Raw genomic sequence first — 25,194 nt, 5'->3', positions numbered from 1 at the left:
ATTTGAACCTGGACCACCTGCCTAGCAACCTAGGTCTCATCCCACTATGCCAACCCCTTTGGGGTTCATCTACATTACCCCTTGAAATGGTCCTTTATTATATCCTAATCATATACAATTCTGCAAGCAGTCAATCCTATTTTTTGCTTTTCATTAAATCAAACAATTAAGCTAAAAGTTTACAACAGACAAACCTGGGTATCTCAAGGATAAATAGAGGGGAAAAAATGGTATCAAATGCTGTTACATACATCTAATATCTAAGTAGATAAAAACGCAAGCAGCAGCATCCCCATGGGGCCAACTTTTACAGACTCTAGCATCTTCAGATGCCTGGGACGAGGGACTCTATGCTAAAGGCAAATCAAATTCTACCGTTTATTTCCCCTGATTTTGCCATGGGAGTGGGGAACTAAATCACAACCAACTCTCTCCAGCTAAATTGAACACTGAATTTCAAACCTGAAAAGATCTGAGTCACTGAAGCTGCAGCTGGAATCCAGCCGATTCCTAGCATATTTGGCCATCTTTTATCACATCCAGGAACGGTCAATCAAAATAATCCAATGGTGCTCCAGTTCAAGCTGTTAATCGATCAAACATTCAATGCCAACTGCTCCTGAATTCAGACAATGCTTGGTGCATCACCAATCCAACTGCAAACAGCCAATGGCCAACGGGTTCTAATGCAGTCCACTAGTGGAGCGTGCTGAGAACGTTCAGGCTGATCTACTTCCACATTGCTGTCTTTCTCGACTTTCTCACTGGTTAAATCTGGGGTCACCTCAACAAGGAACTCCTCAGGTGTCCATTTCGGAGGCACCGTAACGCTTAGTTCAGTAAGTCTTGGTCTTTGCTGCAAAGTCTCTCCCTCGGTTAATTGGTTACCATTTGAAACCGACTTTGCAATCCCATTAAAATGGTACAGATCAAACTGTTTCTTCCCAATGAGACCAGAAGCGTCCTTCAGGCCGCCCAAGCTCTTGTCTAGCTGTAGCAAGGCCTGCCAGAGTTCACTCCACACAATGAAGCCTGTGCTGCTCAGGTTTTCAAGCATTTCTGATGGCATGTTGATGTTTGTTTCTCTAAGAACATGCTGAAGCCCCTCTGAACTTATAAAACCACCACCACCACTTTGGTCTTGAACATCAAATGCTCTTCTGATCTCCGATTCTCGCTGTTCTAGTTTGTTTTCATCCTGTACAGTGGTGTCAATTGCAAACAGCACAGTGTAATGAGATTCACTTCCAACCACCCAGATGGGCCACTTGGGGCACTTCAGATGCTGGCCCACCTTGCAGAGGTTGAGTGATTCGAGAAGACTAAGGAACCCTACTTCCACTCCCGTTGGAATGCCCTTGATGAACATGCCACCACCTAAATCCATTCTACCATCAAATACATTTGGTACAGCTTGACCACAAAGAAGCAGGTTCACAATCTCCTGTTAAAAAAAAAGATATTGGTTAGAAATCTATTTTCAGAGCATAACTACTAAAAACACCACAATAGTATCACCAAAATACAATGATATATTATCATATTTGCACTCTATTGTGTTCTTGTTGTTCCTACAATTCAAATATGATTATTTTTCTTATCACTTATTTTTTCTGCATTTTTAAAACTTCCCTACTTTTGTATACATTATCATGAAAAACTTAAAGAACTTTGAACTTTTATTGTTCTTTTTTCAAAAGTGTCAAGATTTTCTTGATATTTGTAACAAACCACAAATATTCTGTGAAATTTTCCTGTTGCGATATGGACAAGACTAATGTCACAACTCACAGATATCACCGATTATTCTCAAATCAGCAATCATCTTTCTGAACGGACTCCAGAAAATCATAAGGCAAACAATTGACTTGTTCTTTTAGAAGGAAGTTTACTTCCTATGTCACAGGAACCCAGTATTTGGGTTCCTGTGTCTAGAGATGACACGACACGTGGAGACACAATGTCACATGCTATGACACATGTCTGACACCATTAATATATTTTTAATACTATTTTGTATTCTATTGTTAACAAATACATTCTATAGACAAAATGTGTGTCCTTGTCTCGTTATTATAAAAAAATCACGTGCTCACATTCATATCCATGGTTGGGAGAAGGCTTGATGAGGATGAGGATATCAGAAATTACAACAGACCATTCTCATCCAAAGTTAGTTTAACCACAACTGCTAGAAGAAATTTTATTTCATGTTTCAAGTGAAAAATGCTCCAGATTACATCTAATTTTTAAATATTAACAATACCCAAAAGCTTCTTATCCAAAGCTTGTATTATACGGGTGGAAACTAGGTGCCAATTGCAGGTTCCGTGAGAGCCTTTAATATAAAATAGTACGGAGATAAGAACTCAGCAGGAAAAAAGAATCTGGTATTAAATTTATTAGTTTACCAATGTGAATATTTCGGGATTCCAATGATTTCTCCTTTTTCTCGAGACACATTGTCAACAAGATATGAAGGACTTGCTCCAAGACAATACAGTATGGTAGAGATGATTTTCACTGCCTTTCATACTTATGAAACCAACAGACCCAAATAAAACCACATCAAAGTAGCCACATGTTCAAGAAGCTTAGGCAAACTTGATTGTTTGATAATTTGAAATTGGCAAATGGGGAATATCAGCATGTTTTGAATGAACAATGATGCTGATTTCGATGAAAAATATGTTGTAATTCAAAGAAAATATTGTGGTTCTTCCACCTGTGCAAATGTAGGAATGCAGATCAGGTCACAAATGTTGCAGGACATTCAGGGAAACAAAAAGGTTGAGGTGTCTTGGAAAAATATATTAAACTTCAGAGACGGAAGAAAAAAATCCTGGTGACTTTTCTCAACATGACATTCTTTTTCCTTTCTAAGAATCTAAGAAAATGAAAAAAAATGCCTAGTTGAAATAAATCTGATGGCAACAGTTCAAAGCAGCTAGCATGTGAGAACCAGAGTTGCTAATCGAGGAAGTGGGAGCTAGAAGCGATTTGGGATGCAGAAGCGAAACACTTCCAAAATTTTAGAAAGCAAGAATCATGAGACGACTTAGAAGCAAACCAAGAATCGTTTCGGAAGCGAGAAGAGAAGCGAACCAAAAGCGACCTAGGAAGCAAGGGGGAAGCAAAAAAAGAGAAAAAAAAAAGAAAAACAAAAATGAAAAACAAAAAAAATAAAAAAAGAAGGGGAAGCTCACTTCCTCTAAATGGGAAGTGTGCTTCCCAAATTTTTGGGCGCTTCCAAGCACGTTTCGGAAGCGCCAAATTCCGCGCTTCCCAAACGGGCTTCGGACTCGGAGAAGTGTGCTTCCCCATGTCCTATGGCACTTCCGGTAACCCTGGTGAGAACCGAAAAAACAAGTGCAGTTCATAAGTTGAGTTCAACGAAAAAGCAAATTATTTGTTGAAATTCTAAAGAACACATTACATACCTGTGAAGCATGTCCAAATGGAGCAGTAACTAAAGGAAGGCTAGGATCATCTCTGTCTGCTTGAATGTGCTCCTGCAACCAGAAAAGGTCTCCTCATAAACAGTCTCAGAAATCCCATGAGCGAAGAGGAAAAAAATCCTTAGCCTTGAAAGATCAAAGAGTATATTAAAGACTCAGGTTGGTGACCCAAGACTCAGTCAACTGCAGGTAAATATGCAGCCTGACTCCATAATAGAAGTGACTTAATTTAGGTAACTCAAACCTCAAAGCCATCAAGAACTAATTCAAGTTTGGGTAGGAAATCTTGTCAGTAAATTAGGTTTACACTCAAATAGGCCCACATGGCCTTAAGAATTTCACAGAGTTGGCTGATCTAAGACAATGGTAATGATACGAGTGAAATAGCAAAGAAATAAACACGTATCTTCTATTTTATGGCGCTCTTCCAAGAGAGCTAGTGGACAATAGTGGGGATGAAGCACTACACACATGAGATAACCTAAAAGTGATGGCAGACATACAGAAATTAAGCTTTTAGAGTTCTGCCATGTTCAACCAGATACCAAATCATGTTGCATGAGAGAGAGAGAGAGTACATCACTTGCTCACAACCAAGGTTTAAACAGTAAACGTTTAAATTAAAGCACAGAACAATGATATATGGTACCTAATTCAGCGATAGAAGACTCGCAGATTATATAAACACAACTATAATTATAATGAGAAAAAAGTATGTTATCTTAGCATTTGCATACCAGTCCTCTAGAAAGCAGTGCTGAGAAAAGGAACAGGATCGCCCCCATACGACTTTGGAAAACAGGAAGCATTGCCTTAATCTGATGAAAAGTAGCTATCTGTGAAGTATGTGTATGAATCCTAAGAAATTTCTGCAAGTCAGAAGCTGATCCAATTGAAAGACCTTCCAAGGCTTTTGCAATCATCTACAAAATTATAAGATACACCTGTTCAAAAGCACATAAAAAAAAAGACAAAAAGTTCATTCTAAAACAGACATATGGCTACAATAGGTTTTACCTCAGATTTGTCAATATTTTCTGATTCCTCAGCAGAATGATAATTGAGAACGCTCAATGTTGCAACCACAGCCTTTTTTTCATTTCCACATGAAAATAGAATTTCTACCATACTGAGAACCAATGCTCTGATTATTTTTCAAAAGAAAAAATAAATCAGCATCTTGGACCAAACAATTCTCTTTATAATTATTCAAGCATTCAATTCAGACAACTTCAGATGTACCTCAAACCGAAGCAAAACAGATGACAGTAGGAAAGTACTTTTTTTGGATTGGCCAGTAGGAGAGTACTTTACCAATAGACATACACTTAAAGTAGAGTGATGCCTCAAGCTTTACGTCACTACAAATCTAAACTTCTGACATCAGTTATAAGACGGTTAGTTCTCAATCAGATGTTCAATAACTTACCAATGATACCATCAATTTTGTGGATATTGTAATTTTTTAAGCACTTGCAATATGATGTTTGCAGTTCAGCAGATTGCATGCACCAACATCCAATTTGAACTGGTTAGTTCTTACAGACTACAGGCCTAACTAGGCCATGATCTAAAGATGTCACAGAAGTGCTTGGACAGGAACATATAACTCAAACCCGTTATGCAAAGAATTAGTATAGCTGCAAATTTCTTGTACATTTCAATTGAATGATATGGTGCACATGGAAACTGATGCCTCATGTCTCTACTTTCTTTTTCCTTTCTCCTTTTTCCTTTTTCCTTTTTCATGCGTTTGAGTGAAATTTTATCAGAGAAAGCAGAATAATGGCAGATGACAACCCAAGCAAGAAGGGAAAGGGAAGAAAAATAATCTAAGTAGACAAGATGATGATGGTGCGCAAAAACGCCATTCCCATATTACAAGGTCTTATGTCACCATCCAATGAATCAAGTCTCAGAATATGTAGCAAAATATGTATCCTATCCCTTAACAAATTATCTTCGGTTATTCTGGCAATGTATATAGCAGCAATTTATGCCTTACTACCAACTTTCACATTTTCTTTTAGTAACTGCGGGAAATTGTAAAAAGGGTTGGTGACTCAACCAATTACACACACCAAATCATCATTTATAAACTAGAACCTGCCAAGAAGTTCCAAATTTGCAAATGAAAACTAAATAAGACTCTAAAAACTACACTAATATAGCATATTATTTCTTGTAATAACCTTGTTAAGCTGCAGATGCAAACAACTAACATCAACCAAGTTAAAGACCAACAGATAAGGTTATCACGCTTGAATGTGCGCCTGTCTGTGACAGCGTTTAGCAATCACTGCTCTTTTCACATTGTAATATTGGAAAAAAATATTGTGACTCAATTGAACAGGTAAAATGTCAAGTATGTGATAACCTGCAGAAAGCCAGTCTCACAGCTCATGATAACACACAGAAGTCAAACAATCTTGGAGTAAACGGTGTTCATTCAAGATATTTTAAATAATTTTTGACATGTATATAATTGAAGTCCTTTTTTGTATTTTCTATGCTCAAGATGACAAATGGCAGAATAATCACCTAGTCTTTTCACCTTCAGTCAAAGAAGAAAAGTATTCCATAGGTGTACAAGATCTTTGAGAAAGTTTCTTCAGCACTGGAGTTTTTGGTTGTATGTTGAATCTGGAGCTGCATAATTCATCCGTACAAAACAATAGGTATTTGAGGACGAAAGCCTGCATTAGCAAACATAGAAGATTACATGCCTCACACAGAATATCATGCTTTGACATGTTGAGAAGATATTCACCATCAAATGCCAATGGGCTTCAGCCTAGAAACAGACAATTTTATGGCCTCAACAAACTTGCACCAGTGTGATAGCATTACAATGGATTGAATAATAATCTTGTTCCATTGAATTAGTAGAGACTGATAAGCTATATATGTATGACAGCCACAACCACCAATTGGATGAATTACATCAATTTCATGCACCACAGCAAATAAAACAACGCCCAAGAAGTTTTTCGACTCATTCTTCATCCATGATGTGGTTATCATTATAAAATTGTCATCTTCACATAGCAGAACATAACAACATTCCACCAGCTCATCCTTCACCTATTCAAAACTTAGCAACCTGACTAACCTCTAACCAGGTGAGAACAGCATTGATGTTCAGTATAGTCACCATCCATGAAAGCAGAAGGGGAGGGGGAAGAGCAAGACCAGTAAGAATGATTTCAGGGGAGCATGTTGACTATATGCATGCTAAACTTACAGTACTTGTTTCTGATGCTTATTTTGAAATATATTTGAATCCGCCTTTGACTTGTATAGATGTCTTGCCAGAACCAAGAGATCATAAATTGATTGCACCATTCCTAACTTCAAATAGGCTAAAATAGGAGGGATTCAGCTAATGGCTGTGAAGGAGCCAGCAAAAAAGGAATCCGAAAAGAGGGTATAAATTTCAAATGAGGATATTAAACACAATGTGTAAAATAATTAATTCTCCTAACTTGGAACAGAATAAAATAGGAGGGGTTAATCTAATCGGTGTGAAGGAGCCAAGAAAAAAGACTGAGAAAATAAGGGTATAAAAATGAGGTACCAAACACGATGTGGAAAGCAATTCATTCAATTATTCAAATCATATGAAATACAGAGAGTTTAAGTTATAACAAACAGTATTAACTTGTGTGAAATATATTGGCAAGGCTGTGCATCCTTGCCTTCTGGTGCAAGTAGGCACAAGCATCTACTATTTCAACTTTAATGCTTTCTACCATAGGGCATAACATAAATTTCATAGTTAGAAGAATTTTACAGAATTAAAAACATAAATGAGACAGAAATAAGGAATTATTCACCTTAAATGGATATGAATCTATGTAATGCTTCTATCTGTTGCAACAATTTAAACAGTACAAGAAAATAAATGAACAGGAAGCAAAAGAGCATGATACCATGTGATGCATAAAGATATGCCTTTTATTGTCACAACCATGATAGTCAAAATTCTGTATTTGATATGGGACTCTTTCTGGTAAAATATAATTATAATCATTAGTAATTGTGTGAAAAAAAACAAATGCTTAAATGTCGAGGGTATACCTGAATAGGTGCTAGTACACCACATGGCCCTCCTTCGTGTTGCACAAGACCCATAGAAGTTTCAGGATCACAGCTAAACCTACAAAAATGCATATAATGTTACATAACACAAGTGAAGACAGAATTGAACACAAAATCTCTTAAAGGCCTCAACATATGAACACAACTTCATTTCTTAACTACATCTACAACAATTAAAATGGAATCACATGCATCCAAAAGTGCTTTGAAGGCTGCATTGCAAGCAAATGCTTTGAAAACTGCCTTGGGAAAAAGCAATTAATAAGAAAGATGTCAAACAAATTGAACTGCATTGCAAACAAATGCTTTTCTGATAACAACCTAGCTTTATAGAAATTGGAAGTGTGTCCGCAAGCATGTACTCCAGGAACACATTGGTTGACAAAATTTAAATAGGTAGTACCCAAAAAATGCACAGAGCAAGTGAATAATGGGTAAGTACGAGGGATCAAACTAGTACTAGCTATACAGGTTCATTCATAACTCTAAGGCATGTTATAATATCTACTACAAGAAGGAAGAGGAGAGGGAGAAGGAAAGAGAACAAATAACTAAAAAGATCAAGTACCCAAATTGGAACTCTACATCATAAGAAAAGGCAAAAAGAACAGCCTGAACTCTCGTCATTTAAAAAATAAGAATTTCTCTCCCACAAGCCACAGACCCTAAAACTCCCTCAGCCAAAGATTTTATAGATGTATCTCCGAGACAAATTCTCAACAGGTTATTAACCTAGAGCAAGGTTTGTGAATTGGGTACTTATTTTCCTTCCCTTTCTCCCAGGCAACATGTATCAATAAAGGTGTTCCATGAAGGTGTCATAAGAATGGCCCAATTCATTTTAAAATAGTATTTCCTTAACTTTCTTCAATGTCTGGACTAGCCAAATATTCTTAGCATAATGATGTTTATTATACTTTTCCTCATTATTCTAGATATCCAGCTTCCCATCTTAGCACATGCAACTGAAACTCATTCAGATGACTTCCATTTTCCGGTCACTTCTTTATCATGTAATTGTATATATGCAATTTCCCCGCGAAGTTTAAGATACTCAGAAGCATAGGTGCATGTCAATGCATGAGAGGACAGGAAAATCATCATTGTCATCATGATCAAAATTGTTCCAGTTACATGGGTCAGTTTGTCAGGCCTGTACCTCCAATCTTTCTAATTTGAAGCAAATTACATCACATGATAGTATTTAGTGTTCTCAATCATTAATTCTCCCTTTAGCATGTAGGATGTCAGCCCATCAACGCTATTCTGCATTACATGCCCAACTCATGCATAAGAACACTCAATGATATTCTCCTTTACTGGTGTCACCTTAAGCTTTCATTATACATTTGTTCCTTATTTTTATCCTTGTTCATTATATAAATGTTCTCTGTTACCTAAAAATGCTCAATTAAGTACCCATAATGCAGATGCCAAACTGTGAAGTTGAAGATGATGACACACCAAATGTTTGGTAACATGAAACTTATTGCATAGATGCAAAAGCTTGGCGTCATTTCATTGACAGACATGTCACACAAAAAACAACAAATTGTGTGATACCATACCTGGATTTTTTTACTCGTCCAGCTATTTTCGATGCCAAAATTGTTAACATTGTGATATGATATTAGAGTGACAAACTAGTCTTTGAGAGTTGGTGTAGCAACAAGAGCTCTTTCCGAAAAAAAAAAAACACTAAGAGGTATCTGTCGCTTTTCCATTAGCCCATCCACTCAAGTCCACCCAGCAAGCAATTTCTAATAGTGAGATGAAATCTTCCCAATAGATAAACAGTGACCAGTAACTTGCATATAACTTTTAAATGGAATCAAACTTCAAACTTCAAAATCTCAAACCCCTGACCAGTGTTGTGAAAAGCGTTGAGGTGTAGTGAGGCGCTCCACCAAAAACTAAGGCGAGGCGTAAACCTCGAGGTGTAAAGCGTAAGCCTCAAATAATTTTTTTGAAAACTTCAAAAAAAAAATCTAAAAATAAAAATAAATAAAGAAATGCTTTATTGATGAAATAACAACCAATAAGAAATAGAAAATCTCAAATAAGTACTAAAAAATGTGAGATTAACATATAAAAGTAACTAAAAACTGATTACATAACTGAAAAATATATGAGATTTATCTTTTGTAATCAATATGGCTTAAACACACATTCCTCGATATTGCCCCTCAAACTTCTGATGTTCATATAATGAGGAATTGCAAGGCAGAAAGAAATGATGTAATGTGAGGCTTTTTAAAAGTGTCAATGAACCTTAGGGATGTCATGAAAGGCATGGTGATGTATTCACAATTTATTGTCTATTGAAGCATGCATTATGTATTATTTTTCAGTTGTTTATTAAGACAAAACTAGTCGCTGTTTAAGTAGCATCTCATTGCCACACTTCATCAAGTTAGGATCAGAGATTGAACACCGATATCAGAAGACAACCAAATGAACTACTACTAACTGGCAAGTAGTTCTATAGAGCCTTTTGATTGGAATATAGTTTTCTTTTTACTTCACCAGGACATGAAAAAACTATCTCACAGAAAGGCACTAACTTGTGGTGGAAAAGTACCCACTCTTCTCCTTTTCATGCTGTCAGTATCAGAAATGCTCATGGAGCTCAAAGTGGGATTTAATGGAAGAAATAAGTTGTGTGCATCCTTTTGTATGATGGGTGGTACACATACTGCAAAAATATGTAACATCCTGAAATTGGATAGAGCTACGAATTGCGTTTAACAATTATCCACTCCACTCTTCTCAGTAAACTTGCCAGACTTATTGAACTCGTTGCACAATGTTGAAAGTTCTGAAAAAACGTCTAACTGGACCACATGCCACAGGATGCACCATTGCCCAAAAGTAATATTTTCTGGTCTTCTCTATCCACAAGTTTCACAAGTCTCATTTTCTTAAATGAAACCTCACTCAAAACTCGTAAACAATTTGATCCCTCCCCCAAAAGAAAATGAGAAAAAGCAGTAGACTGCGTGTGAGAGAAGTAAGAGTACCTGTGTGAGAAAAATATGAGAGAGAGGTAGAGTATGCTTGTGAGAGAGAGACTGCGCATGAGAGACGAGAGAGAGAGACTGCGCATGAGAGACGAGAGAGTCTGCGTGAAAACATAAAATATTAGGGTTTGTTTAAACTTTAAACCCTATTTTTTGGTCAAATGAGGGCTTTGACCGTCATTTGACCAAAAGCCCCAGGCATACACGCCTCAGTTTGAGGCGCGCCTCGCCTCGAGGCGTGCGCCTCAAGGCGTATGAGGCGCACGCCTCGAAGGTTTTGCGCTTTATATATGCGCCTCAAGGCATAAAGGCCCTCGCCTTGAGGCGAGGCGTGCTTTTTGCGCCTTGAGGCGCGTTTTTAATAACACTGCCCCTGACCAATGCCACCCAATGTCTGTGGAGTTAGCCTTTAAAAATATTGAGGGGCTAGACTACCAAATGCCATCAAGCACAAAAAATTCCACATTTTGGCAAAGATAAATGACGAGCAGCAGGCTGATTTCAGTTGCCATTTCCGGTGAACTGAAAATTTATTAGACTTTTCTCTAACATATACTAAGGCTGAATAATGGCGGCATGGGACACCTTTTATGGCATCTTCTGCCCATTTTTGGCGAGTTATGGGTTTTAGCAGGTTTTAAGGTAGCAGATTTTAAGGTGGGTGAAGGTGAAGAGAAGCCACATGTGGGCAAGAGAGAGGGTCTGGGAGTCTCCCTTTGTAGAGATGGAAGAGGAAGAACTCACAAAGAATTGAAGTCATTATTTCAATCGTTGCTTTCCATGTTGACTCCTAAAATGTCCAAAGCTGAGATTAGTTGTGTAATATGATAGTTTTAGTCAAAGTCTAACCACAGTAAAAAAAACATACAGAGTTTTGATAGATCACTTACATTTTTCATTTTCATAATCATGTCGTTTGTGCTTCCCCATACCAAAGTTGTGAGACATCACTATACATTACACAATCCAATTTTTCAGTCCAATTTGATAGCCTCAAATGCATCGTGCGAAACATTTTTTTTTTAGATTATAGGGTGTATCGTATTTTTTGTTTGCTGATGATATTGTTTTGATTGATGAGTCTAGAGCTGGGGTTAATGCTAAGTTAGAATTATGGAGACAGACATTGGAAGCAAGAGGTTTTAAGTTGAGTAAGAGTAAGACAAAATATATGGAATGTCGGTTTAGTACGCAACGAAGTAGTGATGGGAGTGTAATGAAGCTTGGTGAGCAAGAAATACCGGTGGATGACTTTTTCAAATATTTGGGATCTATCATTCAAAAGTATGGAGAAATTGATGGAGATGTAAATCATAGGATAAAGGTTGGCTGGATGAAATGGAAAAGTGCAACTGGAGTGTTGTGCGATCGTAGAATGTCATTGCGGTTGAAAGAAAAGTTTTATAGAACGACTATTAGGCCCGCTTTACTATATGGTATTGAATGTTGGGCTGCCAAGAGACATCATATTCAAAAAATGAGTTTAGCTGAGATGCGTATGCTTAGATGGATGTGTGGAAATACAATAAAAGATAAGATTCGAAACGAGGAGATACGTAAGAAGGTAGGCGTTGCAGCCATTGAAAATAAGATGAGAGAGAATCATTTACGGTGGTTTGGACATATTCGGCGAAGGCCTAATGATGCTCCAATTAGAAGGATGGAGAAATGGGAAACTATATTAGTTAAAAGAGGTCGGGGTAGGCCTAGGAAGACTTGGATGGAGATGATAGGAAAGGATATGAACGCTTTGAACCTCACCGAGGACATGGCATTGGATAAAAATGATTGGAGGAGAAGGATTCATGTGGAAGACACAGAATGATTTTCTTTGTTGGTTCATATCGCCGACCCCAATTGTTTTGGGATGAAGGCGTAGTTGTTGTTGTTGTTGTATAGGGTGTATCGTATTTACATAAATATGAAATTGCTTGTGTTAGTTATATTCAAATGATTGAAGGATTGAAATGTTGGGTCAAATGTTTGATAATAATTTGGGTATTGAATGTGTCTTATTTTACATGATATGAACGTTGATTTTCACTGTTATCATATTACGGCGATCATGAGCATTGTATAAGGTCCGATGATAACAATCATTAGTTAAATATACAATCATCGTGGGTTGAACATGTCCATGCGATAGTAAAAATGGATAAAATGAAATGAACAGTCGAAATTTGGTTATAAATTTCATTATGAGTTATCTTTTCAATATTGGTACATCAACTCAATTGCAAATGATACACATGTGTGAATCTTCCGCATTTTGGTTTAACTTTTTTTCACAGTGACAACAAACATCATACCATGGGAGTGTTAAATTGTAATATCAAATCAATGTTATTATATATATATATAGAAAGATACATGCACATGTATATTTCATATATATGTACACGTACCTACCTACATATATATATATAATATATTTATTTATTTTTTGTAATAGTCATAGGGGTAGTTTAGTCATTTTGCATATATTTATTTTTCGAATATGTTGTAATTATTTTTCTTTTATTTCTTTTTCTTTTTTTATTTCCTTTCTTTTTGTAAAAGGTAGTGTACACCTTGGAGGGGCCCAAGGCCCACCATCTAGTCGGTGGGCCCCTTCCAACGGTCACATTTGTGACCGTTGGAGGGGCTCCAACGACTAGAAGTTGAGGCCCTCTAAGGCATCCACTTCCTCTATATAAAGGGGTATTCCCCCCTCTTGTATTTTTATGGCTTTGGGTCAAAGCCCAAGTGTTTTTCAATAAAGCTTTTTATTCTTTTATGCCCTTGTGCATTTGTGAGATTTAGTGAGTTCTGCTTTTGTGCACAAGTGTTCTAAGAGTGCTTATTGTGCATGTGTGCACGTGTTTATCATCAAGAATATTAAGGTCTTGATCATAGTATCTTGTTAAAGATACTTTTACATGGTATCAAAGCAAGGTTGGAGAAAGAAAGATCGTGTGGTTTTTCACTTTTTCTGGTGTCTAGAAAAGCGTGTCTTCGATTTTTTGGTGATTGAAGTGGATTCACTTGTTCATCTAATATTTTAGAAGACTCTTCTATCAAGAAAGGTCTAAAAATCCTTTAAGGTGTTCTTGTTCACCATCTCTCCTCTCTAACGGGTGAAAAAGATTCTCATTTTTCTCTCGACTTCAAACTCAATGGGTCCAACTATCACGTTTGAGTCGGAAACATAGAGGCTCATATTAAAGAAAAAGGGCTTTGGGGTTATGTCCAAGGCTTGATTCCCGAACCGGAGCCAAAGATAACCTTGATGGAGAAAGGTAAAATAAAAATCCTTGAAGGCGAAGAAAGAGCCAAGGCTCTTGAAGACTATACCAAAAAACATGAAGAATGAGAGATGAGGAATTTTAAAATCCTCTCATTGATTTTATCATCCATAGAAACAAGAATTAACGCCAATATTATCAAGTTTAAGAAGACTTCTCAAGCGTGAGAGTACCTTGAGAAGATGTACACCTCTAGGGACTTGTCCCATAAATATTACCTCCAAAAGAGGGCGCTAACTCTTCATCAAGAGGAGATGACTATAAGAGAGTATTTTGCCGAACTCTCTTCTATTTGGGATGAGCTTGCTATGCTCGAACCTAAGTGGAGTGGAGAAGCCATTGAGATTCGTCATAAACAATTGGAAGAAGATAGATTTTTCAATTTTTTGAATAGGCTTAGGCTCGAATTCGAACAAATCCGGTATTCTCTTTTATCCGCCTTCACTTCCCCCTCTCTTGAAGATGTAATTACTAAACTAAGTGGGGAAGAGACTCGTGTGAGTATAAGCAAGAACAACCCAAGTGTTCTAGCTACACCCTCCAATAATAAAGAAAATGAAGGTGTTAATGTCGTCTCAAGATCGAAGAGTAACTTAAGGACCTACAAGCCTCCTCACTTCAAGAATCAAAACTCAAGTAGTCAAGGAGGGAAGAGAGATTATAGCAAGCCTTTATGCCACTTTTGTAAGGAACCGGGGCACATTAAGCCTATTTGCCCAAAGTAGAAAAAGTTACTAGCCATGGCTACTATATCCCAACCTCAAAAGGAAGAGTGCTCGTCATCTTCAAATGGAGCTCTCTCATTACAACAAATCGTGGATGCACTTCAACCTCTTCTAAAAGGGGCTATTTCCGGAGTTGTCATGTTAACATCTTCTCCTCCCGGTAAGACCTTTTGGCTTTTAGATTCGGGTGCTTCTTTTCACATGACCCCAAGTTTTAGTTCTTTTTTCGAATATTCAAAAAATATCTCTCTTTCTTTTGTTTCAACCATAGATGGAACATCTCTTGAAGTAAAAGGAATAGAAAATTTTGAAAAACAAGGGTTCTTTATTCCAAAAATTAGATTTATACCCAAATTAAACTTAAATTTGTTTTCCGTTTCTCAACTCTCGAATCATAGGTGTGATATAAAGTTTTCATCTAACAAATGTTGGATACAGGATCGCTGATCCGTGAGATTGATTGGGGAAGGCTCGAGGAAGGGCGATCTATACTATGTCGATTTCCCTCAAATTCCAAAGAACCCATTTTGTAATGTTGTCCAACAAAACGATATTAATGTGAGGCACAAGAAACTTGGACATCCAAATATTGCAAAAATTTCTCATTTACCTTTTGTTAAAAGTCTATGTAAAAGTGATTTCACTTGTAACGATGGTATACTTGGGAAAATGTAAAAATTGCCTTTTTGTCAAAGATCTATGTTTACAACAAGACCTTTTGAAATTATTCATTCGGATGTATGAGGACCGGCACTTGTTTTATCAAAAGAAGGCTTTGCATATTATGTCATTTTCGTTGACGACTACACAAGATATTGTTGAATTTATTTTCTTAAACACAAATATGAAGTTTTCTCGATTTTTAAAACCTATCATATGATGATTAAAAATCAATTTGATGGTAATCTAAAAATTTTTAGAATTGACTCTGGTGGAGAATACCTTTCAAGTGAATTTAAAAATTATCTTGAAAGTCATGGTATTCTTCAACAAAGATCTTTTCTGAAAACCCTTCAACAAAATGGATTAACCGAGAGGAAGCATAGACATATAATAGAGACAACTAGAACATTACTTATTTCTCAAAACATCCCAAAAGGTTTTTGGGCTGAAGCGACTCTAGCATCTGTCTATCTAATAAATCGGCTACCCTCTAAAAACTTGAACAATATCTCGCCTTTTGAAAAATTGTATACCAAAGAACCTGACTATAATCGGTTGAGAATTTTTTGTTGTAAATGCTTCGTTCTTACTGACAAGAATGATAAGCTTTCACCAAAAGCCATTGTTTGCACCTTTCTTAGATATTTCGAAACCCAAAAAGGGTTTCGTTGTTATGATATTAAGAATGATAAGCTACATGTGTCCAGAAATGTGAGTTTTTTGGAAAATGTTAATGGTTTTGAAAAGAGTGAACCCTTTGAAGAAAACATGAATTACTCTTTTTTATTTGAAATGTTAGCACATGATGATGATAGTGATGACGATTTCATTCATAATGATGTCAATGATAAAGAAGATGGCTCATCCCATCCACCTATCTCCCAACATAGTAATGAAGGAGCATTGAGAGATCCTATAACATATACCCATAGAGATAGAACCAGTTTTAGGAGTGCAATTGAAAAATACAGTAAACCTAGTGATTCCAATTCAACAAATGATGAAAACCTGCGAAGAACTGAGAGAAGTAGAAAGATGCCTTCTAGGTTTATCTCATATGATTCATTTACTCTTAAACATAAAACCTGCCTTAACGTCATTCATTCCTATATAGAACCTAGAAAGTTCGAAGAAGCCAAAAAGAATGATGAATGGCTGAAAGCAATGGAATGTGAGCTTTCAGCTCTCAACAGGGCAAAGACTTGGGAGTTCCAAGAGCTCCCTAAGGATAATAAAGCAATAGGGTGTAGATGGGTATTTACGGTAAAAACTAAGAACGATGAATCTCTTGAGAGATATAAGGCTCAATTAGTTGCAAAGGGATATAGTCAAGAATACGGGATTAACTATAAAGAAACTTTTGCTCTTGTGGCTTGAATGGTCACTGTCTGATGTCTCATCATCGTTGCCTCCATCAACAAATAAAACATCTATCAAATGGATGTTAAGAACGCCTTCCTAAATGGTGATCTGAACGAAGAGGTATATATAGATGCTCTACCAGGAATGGAGACTCCCAAAGGGAAAGTATTTCTCCTTTTAAAAGCACTTTATGGTTTAAAACAAGTTCTCAAGGCTTGATATGATAGGTTTAACTCCGTAATGTTAGAAAATGGTTTTTCATCCTATTTCACTAACACTGTCTTATTTGTTAGAAAAACCAATATAGGGATTGTCATTCTGCTTTTATACGTGGATGATATGCTTATAGCCGGAAGTGATTCTAAAGGGGTTAAAAGCATAAAATCAATTTTGAAGGATAGATTTGAAATGTCCGATTTGAGATTCCTAACTTACTTTTTGGGTATTGAAGTAGCATATTCTCATAGAGGGTATTTTTTATCTCAAACTAAGCTTGCCTCTGAGATTATTGACAGGTCAGGTATTACGGATGATAAGGTTTGTGAAACTCCTGCTATAGTAGGAGCCAAAATGAAGATTGATGATGGTATCCCTCTTTCCGATCACACCTCTATAGACAGCTTGTGGGATCATTGATGTATCTTAGTATTACTAGACCAGATATTTCTCTTGCAGTTCATACTGCAAGTCAGTTTCAACATGCACCAACATCAGTTCACATGAGTGTCATCTTACGGGTCGTAAGATACATAAAGGGCACACTAAATAAGAGAGTATTTTTGTCTTCTTCTGAATTAAAATTAATTGCTTATACTGACTCTGACTGGGGAGGTGACCCAAATAACCGTCACTCCACTTCTGGTTTTTATGTATTTTTAAGAAACTCGCTAATCTCATGGAAAAAGCAGCAAAAAGTGTCTATCTCCTCAACCGAAGCTAAATATCGTGTCATGGAAACTACTACCATGAAAATTGTATGGATTCATCAGCTGTTAGAAGACATGGGGATCCCAATAGAATAGCCCACCAAGCTATGTTGTGATAATAAAAGTGCAATATATATTGTCAAAAATCATACGTTTCATGAGCAGACTAAACACATTGAGATGGATTGTCACTATGTTTGAGAAACCTATCTGAAAGGAGTCATAAAACTTTCATATGTCACTTCAGAATATTAGTTGACAAATTTCTTCACCAAAGCATTGTGTTCTCCGCGTTTCAACTTCCTTCTTGGCAAACTTTCGGTCATCATGCCCTAAGTTTGAGGGGAAGCGTTAAATTGTAATATCAAATCAATGTTATTATATATATATAGGAAGATACATGCACATATATATTTCATATATATGTACACGTACCTACCTACATATATAATATATATTTCTTGTAATAGTCATAGGGGTAGTTTAGTCATTTTGCACATATTTATTTTTCGAATATGTTGTAATTATTTTTCTTTTATTTCTTTTTCTTTTTTTATTTCCTTTCTTTTTGTAAAAGGTAGTGTACACCTTGGAGGGGCCCACCATCTAGTCATTGGGCCCCTTCCAACTGTCACAACGACTAGAAGTTGAGCCCCTCCAAGGCCTCCACTTCCTCTATATAAAGGGGTATTCCCCCCTCTTGTATTTTTATGGCCTTGGGTCAAAGCCCAAGTGTTTTTCAATAAAGCTTTTTATTCTTTTATGCCTTTGTGCATTTGTGAGATTTAGTGAGTTCTGCTTTTGTGCACAAGTGTTCTAAGAGTACTTATTGTGCATGTGTGCACATGTTTATCATCAAGAATATTAAGGTCTTGATCATAGTATCTTGTTAAAGATACTTTTACAGGGAGCACATGTAAGACAACCATGAATAATAAAAACCTAGACCTGAACAATCAATAGCACATATTGAAGGTATCTCCAGTAAAAACCAAGTTTGCACAATTCAAAATTGTAGTATACACCTTGTGTAGATCTAATTGTAATATATGATGGGGTGATATGAAAATAATTAAAACGCTTGTTGTACTGCTTTTAAGTATATTGAATATTTTTTAATTTCACAATTTTTTGTTCTTTTGTTATTAGAAACATGTCAAAATCATTTTTTTCAATTTTAAGATGGATATACTTTTTACATTATGTGGTCACAGTTTGTGCACCAGACACCTTAACCATTAGAAATCCCAAAATCCAAGATAACTATTTTAGAACACTTGTTTTTTGCTTGCATTTATTCATGAATTATAGAATTGCAATAATCGAGACATCAAAAGGAAGTTGTTTAATCCATGGAATGGTATACAATGTTTGCTTAACCCAGTGAAGATTCAAAATTGCAAAGTTGTTTTGTTTATATCAACCATTCATGTAAAAAATAAATAACAAAAAATATTATTTTGAGGCATATGAACTAGGTATGGTTCATATAATTCTTAAAGGAGCAGAGTATGGTCTTCCTTGTGGCACAACCTATCAAAACCAAGGTCCAAATTTGGTATCCGCATCTCAAAACATGTAGTGCTCTAGGTGGTGTTCCCAAGTAGCTCGTAGTGTGACTGGAACGGGTTATATTACCACGTACTACTGGACATGGCATACTTTTCTAAAACAATTAGACAAATTACTGTTCCAATTGTCTATAAAAAAGGAAAGAATAGCCAAACCTTCAAACCAAACAACACAATAGTGGATCACACTAGTATACTCTTTCTTCAAGAAAAAATCCCCCTCGTTTTCTATTAATAAATATACTAATTTGTTCTCATACTTCCTTTTCTTTTTTTTCCCTGCTTGTGTTAATTTTCTCAATCCATCCTTCTGTATGATTGCTATGATTATCTTTTGTTCTTCTAAACACCAATCTGTCTCCAATAACAAATACTAACCACCTTAACCCTGATCCCAAGCATGCTAGCTATAAGATCACAAAGTAAACAAGTAGCAACACGTTAAATTCCTATGGATTTACCTGCGATGGTCTTGCACTTCTAGACCTTCACTATCATTCCCTTCTCAAAACTACCTAACCATGTAAAACTTAGACAACTCAACCCAATTGAAGTTGAATATGCATGGTATCCAAGTTATTGGTGATACTTTATATCTGACTTGGCTTATCTATACATTTTTATTTGAAACATGACTTCTTGAGTTCATGAGATCCGGTTTGCAACACACAAACAATGATGACCACCATCCAACCAGTCCTGATACAATCAGATTAGCACAAGGTGTGTGCCATGATTTTGAATTATTCAAACTTAATCTTCACAACAGATCAAACATTCAATATGTGTTATTGACTGTCTAGGCTCTGATCTCCATTATTAATGGTTGTCTTACGAATGTATATTTAAAAGTACTCTCATGACATAATGTTTGTCATCGTTGTAGAAAAATGTTCAGCCGAAGTGCAGAAGATCCAAAAAATAGTATTATTTGCAATCGAGTTGGTGTACCAGCTATGTCACATGGGTGCGGGTGCGGTTGCAAGTGCGGCACTTTCAAAAAACTTGGGTGCGGGGGTACGGCAATATATATATATTAATTTTTAAGTTTTAAGTTTTAAGTTTTAACAGTTAACAACATTAACACTAATGAAATAAAAAACAATTATCACAATATCATCAAATCAATTCATCATCATGCATGCAATAAATCAAATTAACAATCTACAATTCTATTCTACGTCATAAAAACCAACACCACAATTATAAAAACAATCAACCCCTAAAAAAACAGTAAACCCCTAAAAGTACAAGGAAAACAGTAAAAAGCACACAATTTAAAAAACAAGATAATATTAAAACAAAAAAATATAAATAAAATAAGATAATATCCTGATAATAATGTGATATTGGCCAGCCCCAAACAATAAACCCCTAAAAAACTCCAAAAAGAATTAGGGGTTTTAAGCTAGGGCCTTCTTCCCACACAGTAATGCACGTCCATTAGGGTCTCTGCATAAATAAAAATCCTATGGATTTTCTGGAACCTCAGATCAATGAAAGCCCCAATTTTTTTTCTAGAATCCCAACACAATAAAGCCCTTAATTTTTTCTGAAACCCCAAAATAGAAAAAAAATCCTCATAATATGTTATGAGAGTCCCATGCTTATATATATATATATATATATATAGAGAGAGAGAGAGAGAGAGAGAGAGAAAAAAAAAGTGTTACTTTCTTCTTCAACGGCAACACATGGGCGACCTTAGTGGCAGAAACTCCAATGGAGTGACATCGACAACGGACTTCGACGGTTGTTTCTTCTTTGGCAATGCAGGGGAGCCCTTTTCCGAGGCGATAAGCTGTGGGGGAGACACAAGCTATTTGGATGGAGGCGGTGCGGGTTGCGTTCATGTAAGAGGCAGAGAGCAAGAGACTTCAGTAGTTTGTATGGTGGCAGTGGTGGTGGGTTGTGCGAAGGTGGAGGCTAGAAGCGACATCCGCTAAGGTGATCGACAGAAGAGGAGGAAGTCTGGCAATTTCGCAGAAGAGAATAGGAAGTCGGAGAGAAGAGGAGGAGAGCAGAGGGAGTCGAGTGAGAGAGTACCTGAGGAGGAGAGGTCCGGCAGCGGCAGCGGGGTCCGACGAAGAGGTCGATCGTCGATCGGCTTCAGGAGGAGAAGTCGGGAGAAGAGGAGAGGAAAGGAGGAATAGAGCAAAAAAATTTTGCCCTAATCCTCCTCTTCGCAACCCTTTTCATCGAGCAAAATTTTTTTAAGTCTAAAACTGGACAAAATGACCTTGGGTGCATTGACTGCACCCAGGGTCGGGTTGACCGCACCGAGTGCCGCACCCGCATCGACACGGGTGCGGCACCTGGTTGGCCAAATCCCTGTGACTTAGTGTACTAGTATGAAAAAGGTGACTCATAATAAAATTTATAACCAAAATTGGACTGTTTATTTTCTTGGATCAATTTTTACTATTGTATAAACATGTACAACCCCAAGATGATTGTATATTTACCTAACGATTATTATCATCGGTCCTTATACGATGCTTATGATCATTGTGGTATGGTAATGATGAAAATCAATGTTTATATCATGTAAAATAAGTCACATCCAACGTCCAAATTATTAACAAACACCTGCCTCAACACTCTGATCCTTCAACCATATAACCAACATAAGCAATTTCATATTTTCGTAATTATGGTACACCCTACAGTCTGAAAAAAAATGTTTTGCATAATAAGTACATGGTGCATATGAGGATATCAAACTGGATTGGATACTTAGATTTTATAATGTATGATACTGTCATGCAACTTGTCTATGAGAAAAGCAAAAATGACATGAGTATGAAAATGAAAAATGTAAGTGCTCTATCAAAACTCTGTATGTTTTTTTATTGGCATTAGACTTTCCCTAGAACTATCAGACTACATACTACATGACTAATCTCAGCTGTTTTGGACATTTCAGGAGTTAACACAGGAAACAACGATTGAAATAATGACTTCAATTCTTGGTGAGTTCTTCCTCTTTCATGTCTACAAAGGGAGACTCCCAAACCATTACCAGATCATGTAGGATCCCCCACCAAATAGAGATCCCTCATGCCAACATATAAATCATGTTGGTGACGACTTCTTCTATGTGAATGTCTACAAATGAAGATAACTCCGGACACCTGTATATACCTACGTTACATCCTCATCAAACTGGATCATGCTCCTGCATTCCAGTTTACCACCGCTAATGCATAAATAGTCAGTGTTGTGAGAGGCGTACGCCTCAGTACCTAGCGTACACTTCAGAGGCGAAGCGCACGCTGAAGGTACTGAGGCGTTGAAGTGATGCGCCTAAGGTAAATATCTGATTATTCAGGTAACTTTTATTATATGAAAGGCCACACCCCCAAACAGTTGAAACATGTTAAGTCAATAGATTTCAGAAAAGTGGTATTTAAACAAAGGACCCACGTGTTTAGACATTCATTTATATTAACCAAAACAGCAAGAACTGCAAGACTTGGTTGTGAGAGGCGTATGCCTCAGTACCTGAGGCGTACGCCTCAGAGGTGAAGCGCAGGCTCAACGCCTCGCTTCGCCTCATCGCATTTAACAACCTTGTAAATAGTGCTTTCACATGTACAAATGACTATATGTTAATCGCATGTTTGTCTTATAAATCTTCAAATAAGCCTTGCTTGAGTCTACTACTAGATTCTCAATTTTTTTTAGAGGAGCATATTTGAATCTACTAATGGAATCATATATCTCCGAACCAGTTTCTACATAAACGCCGCAACTATCTGCACCCCCTACAACAGCTACTTTGGACATCCAGTAAAGACTGCAATCTTCTATAAAAAATGTATCCAGTTAGAAAAATGGTTTCATCCTTCTCTCAGCATATTCCCAGGCAATCTCACATGCATTGAACGTGAATTCCACTAGTAAAAGAACGATGTCGCAAACAATAGATTTTTTCCAGAGCATATCAAATAAATAATCGGAATAAGATTTACCCTGTGAATGTACGTCATGCCCCCATAATCTCATATACTATGATTCTTTTGCAACACAAACAAAAAATACCAACATGCAAAAACACCGACACAAATATATCATTCAATAGACGATCGAAGTATGATACATTTGAGCTTTCATATAAATGGAAAATATCGAATGTGGGGAAAACTATGGCAATCATCAAAACCATTGTCAATTTGACAGATAAGCATCAAAATTCAAAAATAGCTTGAAATATACGTCGTTCAGGAATAAAAACGGTATATCCATCAGAAAGCCTAAATTTCCTGAGCAATTTTAAACCTCTAAACCATCAAAAAGATGTGATAATCTAGAGAGAGACGCACCTGATGCCTTGTTTACACCAATGCTCGATGATATCCTTTGAAACCCCTTCCCCGAACACCAACGAGAACAACCTCTCCGCATCTCCCAGCGATAGCTCCTCTCCCTCGCTTCCGGATGCAGGCGCCTTCGCCATCGCACTCTTCTCCAGCGCTCCCGCAGCCGCCGCTGGCGCCAGCGCACCCGCTCGGGCAGGCTGCTGCAGCGATCCGGCGGCGCTCCGGCCCATCATGATCCTCCTCTCGGCCGCCGCCGCGAGGGTCTCCCTCTGCAGCCGCCGGCTCCTCGCCTCCGGCGACTCCTCCTCGGCGGCGGGAGCGCTCTCCCTCGGCTTGCTCCGCTTCGGCTCCGGTGCGTGCTGGAGGCTCATCCGGAGCGCCATCTGCAGATCCTCGTCCTCGTGGTCCGTCATAAGGGTCAGACGCTCCCCTCCGTCACTCCGCTGCTCGAATTAGGGTTAGCGTTAGGGTTTCGGGACGCCGGAAAACGAAAAAAGCCCCGCCCTTCGAGCGCGACGGCCGGGAGGGATCGGGCCGGAGGCCGATCGGAGGGCGAACGGATCGAGGACGCCGAGATCGGACGATCGGCACGGATCATCAATAGGGAGCGTCCCCCGGGTGGGAAAATGGGATTGGAAAAATATTTATTTTATTTATTCCCGACTGTTTCTTTCTTTTAATTTTAGTCATTAAGAGAGGACAGATATTTTCAAACTCTTTGGGGGCATTAATGAAAATAACCAGAAATACGGTCCGTCTACGCCGTACCGTACAGTAATACGTTTCTGGCCCGTATGTCGTAATTCTCCTCCCCAACTACTCTTGACAATATTGTCAGGGTGTGTCATCTCCGGATACATTTTCGGATATGGATCTCACAATATAATCCAAATTAATTTTTGGATTTCATTCAGATAGGGATGTAAATGGTTCGGATTCCGATCAGATGTGGCCAATACCATATTCGACTAAACGGATGTTGGTTAAACTGACCCGAATGCAGATTCAGATTGGAATGGTGACAAGCTCATGCCAGATCCGTTTTTTTACTTGTAAACAGATTCGAATATCCTTCAAATTCGGAAATTTATCAGATTCAATAGCAAAAAATCAAAACCATATCCTCATCCAGTCATAATCGGATATTGTTTTGGCTTACCAAATACAACTAAGTGAGTCTGGTTCATTGATTCAGATTTCTGCATCTTCCCCCCTCATATGTGGATCGACATTTTTGTGTTGGATTTATATCAAGTTTGGAATAAAACCGATCCATTTGTGTTTTGTACGTGTAAAACTAATGTTTTAAACTTTTTTTTAGTCAGTGTTGTCATGTAAAATCCAGGTCCAAACTCAATCCTATTTCAATGGATCTAGTTTTGAAATGGGATTCAGATTTGGATTTGCTGCTTAAAATCAGGATTCAGATTCATAGCAAATGTATGCTCATATCCAATCCGTTTACACTGCGACTTTCTTGCTGTGGATGTGGATCCTCCATAGTGTTGGATTGAGATCCAGTTAGTATGCCCATCTTTGAAATGTATAATTATGATAAAAAGTGGACCCTCACTGCTTCTCCTATTATGCCTTTTTTTGAGAGAGAGAGAGGATGTTTTTCCTATTATATCATTTAGATGATTTGCTTTTAGCCATTTTACTGGATCGGATCCTTTGGGGTTGCTTCCTTCCCACTATCACTGGCCATTTTTTAGGTGGATCTTGCTTGTAACATCCTAATAGTGTAGACATATTTGTTATG

General features: G+C 37.4%; 1 protein-coding gene across 1 annotated transcript; it reads right to left on the bottom strand.

The window, feature by feature from the left end:
- Nucleotides 1–116: 116 nt before the first annotated feature.
- LOC149848613 (uncharacterized) lies at nucleotides 117–24,049 on the bottom strand. Its single transcript, XM_089996505.1, has 7 exons — nucleotides 23,436–24,049; nucleotides 7,539–7,617; nucleotides 6,000–6,154; nucleotides 4,476–4,602; nucleotides 4,196–4,381; nucleotides 3,441–3,512; nucleotides 117–1,444 (listed from the first exon to the last, which is right to left on the bottom strand). The coding sequence occupies exons 1-7, from the start codon at nucleotides 23,843–23,845 to the stop codon at nucleotides 626–628; spliced, it is 1,848 nt and encodes a 615-aa protein (XP_089852631.1). The 5' UTR covers nucleotides 23,846–24,049; the 3' UTR covers nucleotides 117–625.
- Between the last annotated feature and the right edge of the window lie 1,145 nt (nucleotides 24,050–25,194).

The sequence above is a fragment of the Nuphar pumila genome, chromosome 1, assembly GCF_984573655.1.
Source record: "Nuphar pumila chromosome 1, dmNupPumi1.hap1.1, whole genome shotgun sequence".
NCBI classification, from domain to species: domain Eukaryota; kingdom Viridiplantae; phylum Streptophyta; class Magnoliopsida; order Nymphaeales; family Nymphaeaceae; genus Nuphar; species Nuphar pumila.
The sequence above is the reverse complement of the archived record's forward strand: the minus strand, read 5'-3'. Positions and strand labels throughout refer to the sequence as shown.

Coding starts and splice junctions, on each gene's coding strand:
- LOC149848613 (XM_089996505.1), bottom strand. CDS start 23,845: ATGACGGACCACGAGGACGAGGATCTGCAGATGGCGCTCCGGATGAGC. Junction 4,603..5,999: donor ACTGAAGGTGAAAAGACTAG/GTGATTATTCTG, acceptor AAAAATAATCAG/AGCATTGGTTCTCAGTATGG. Junction 4,382..4,475: donor AAAATATTGACAAATCTGAG/GTAAAACCTATT, acceptor ATAATTTTGTAG/ATGATTGCAAAAGCCTTGGA.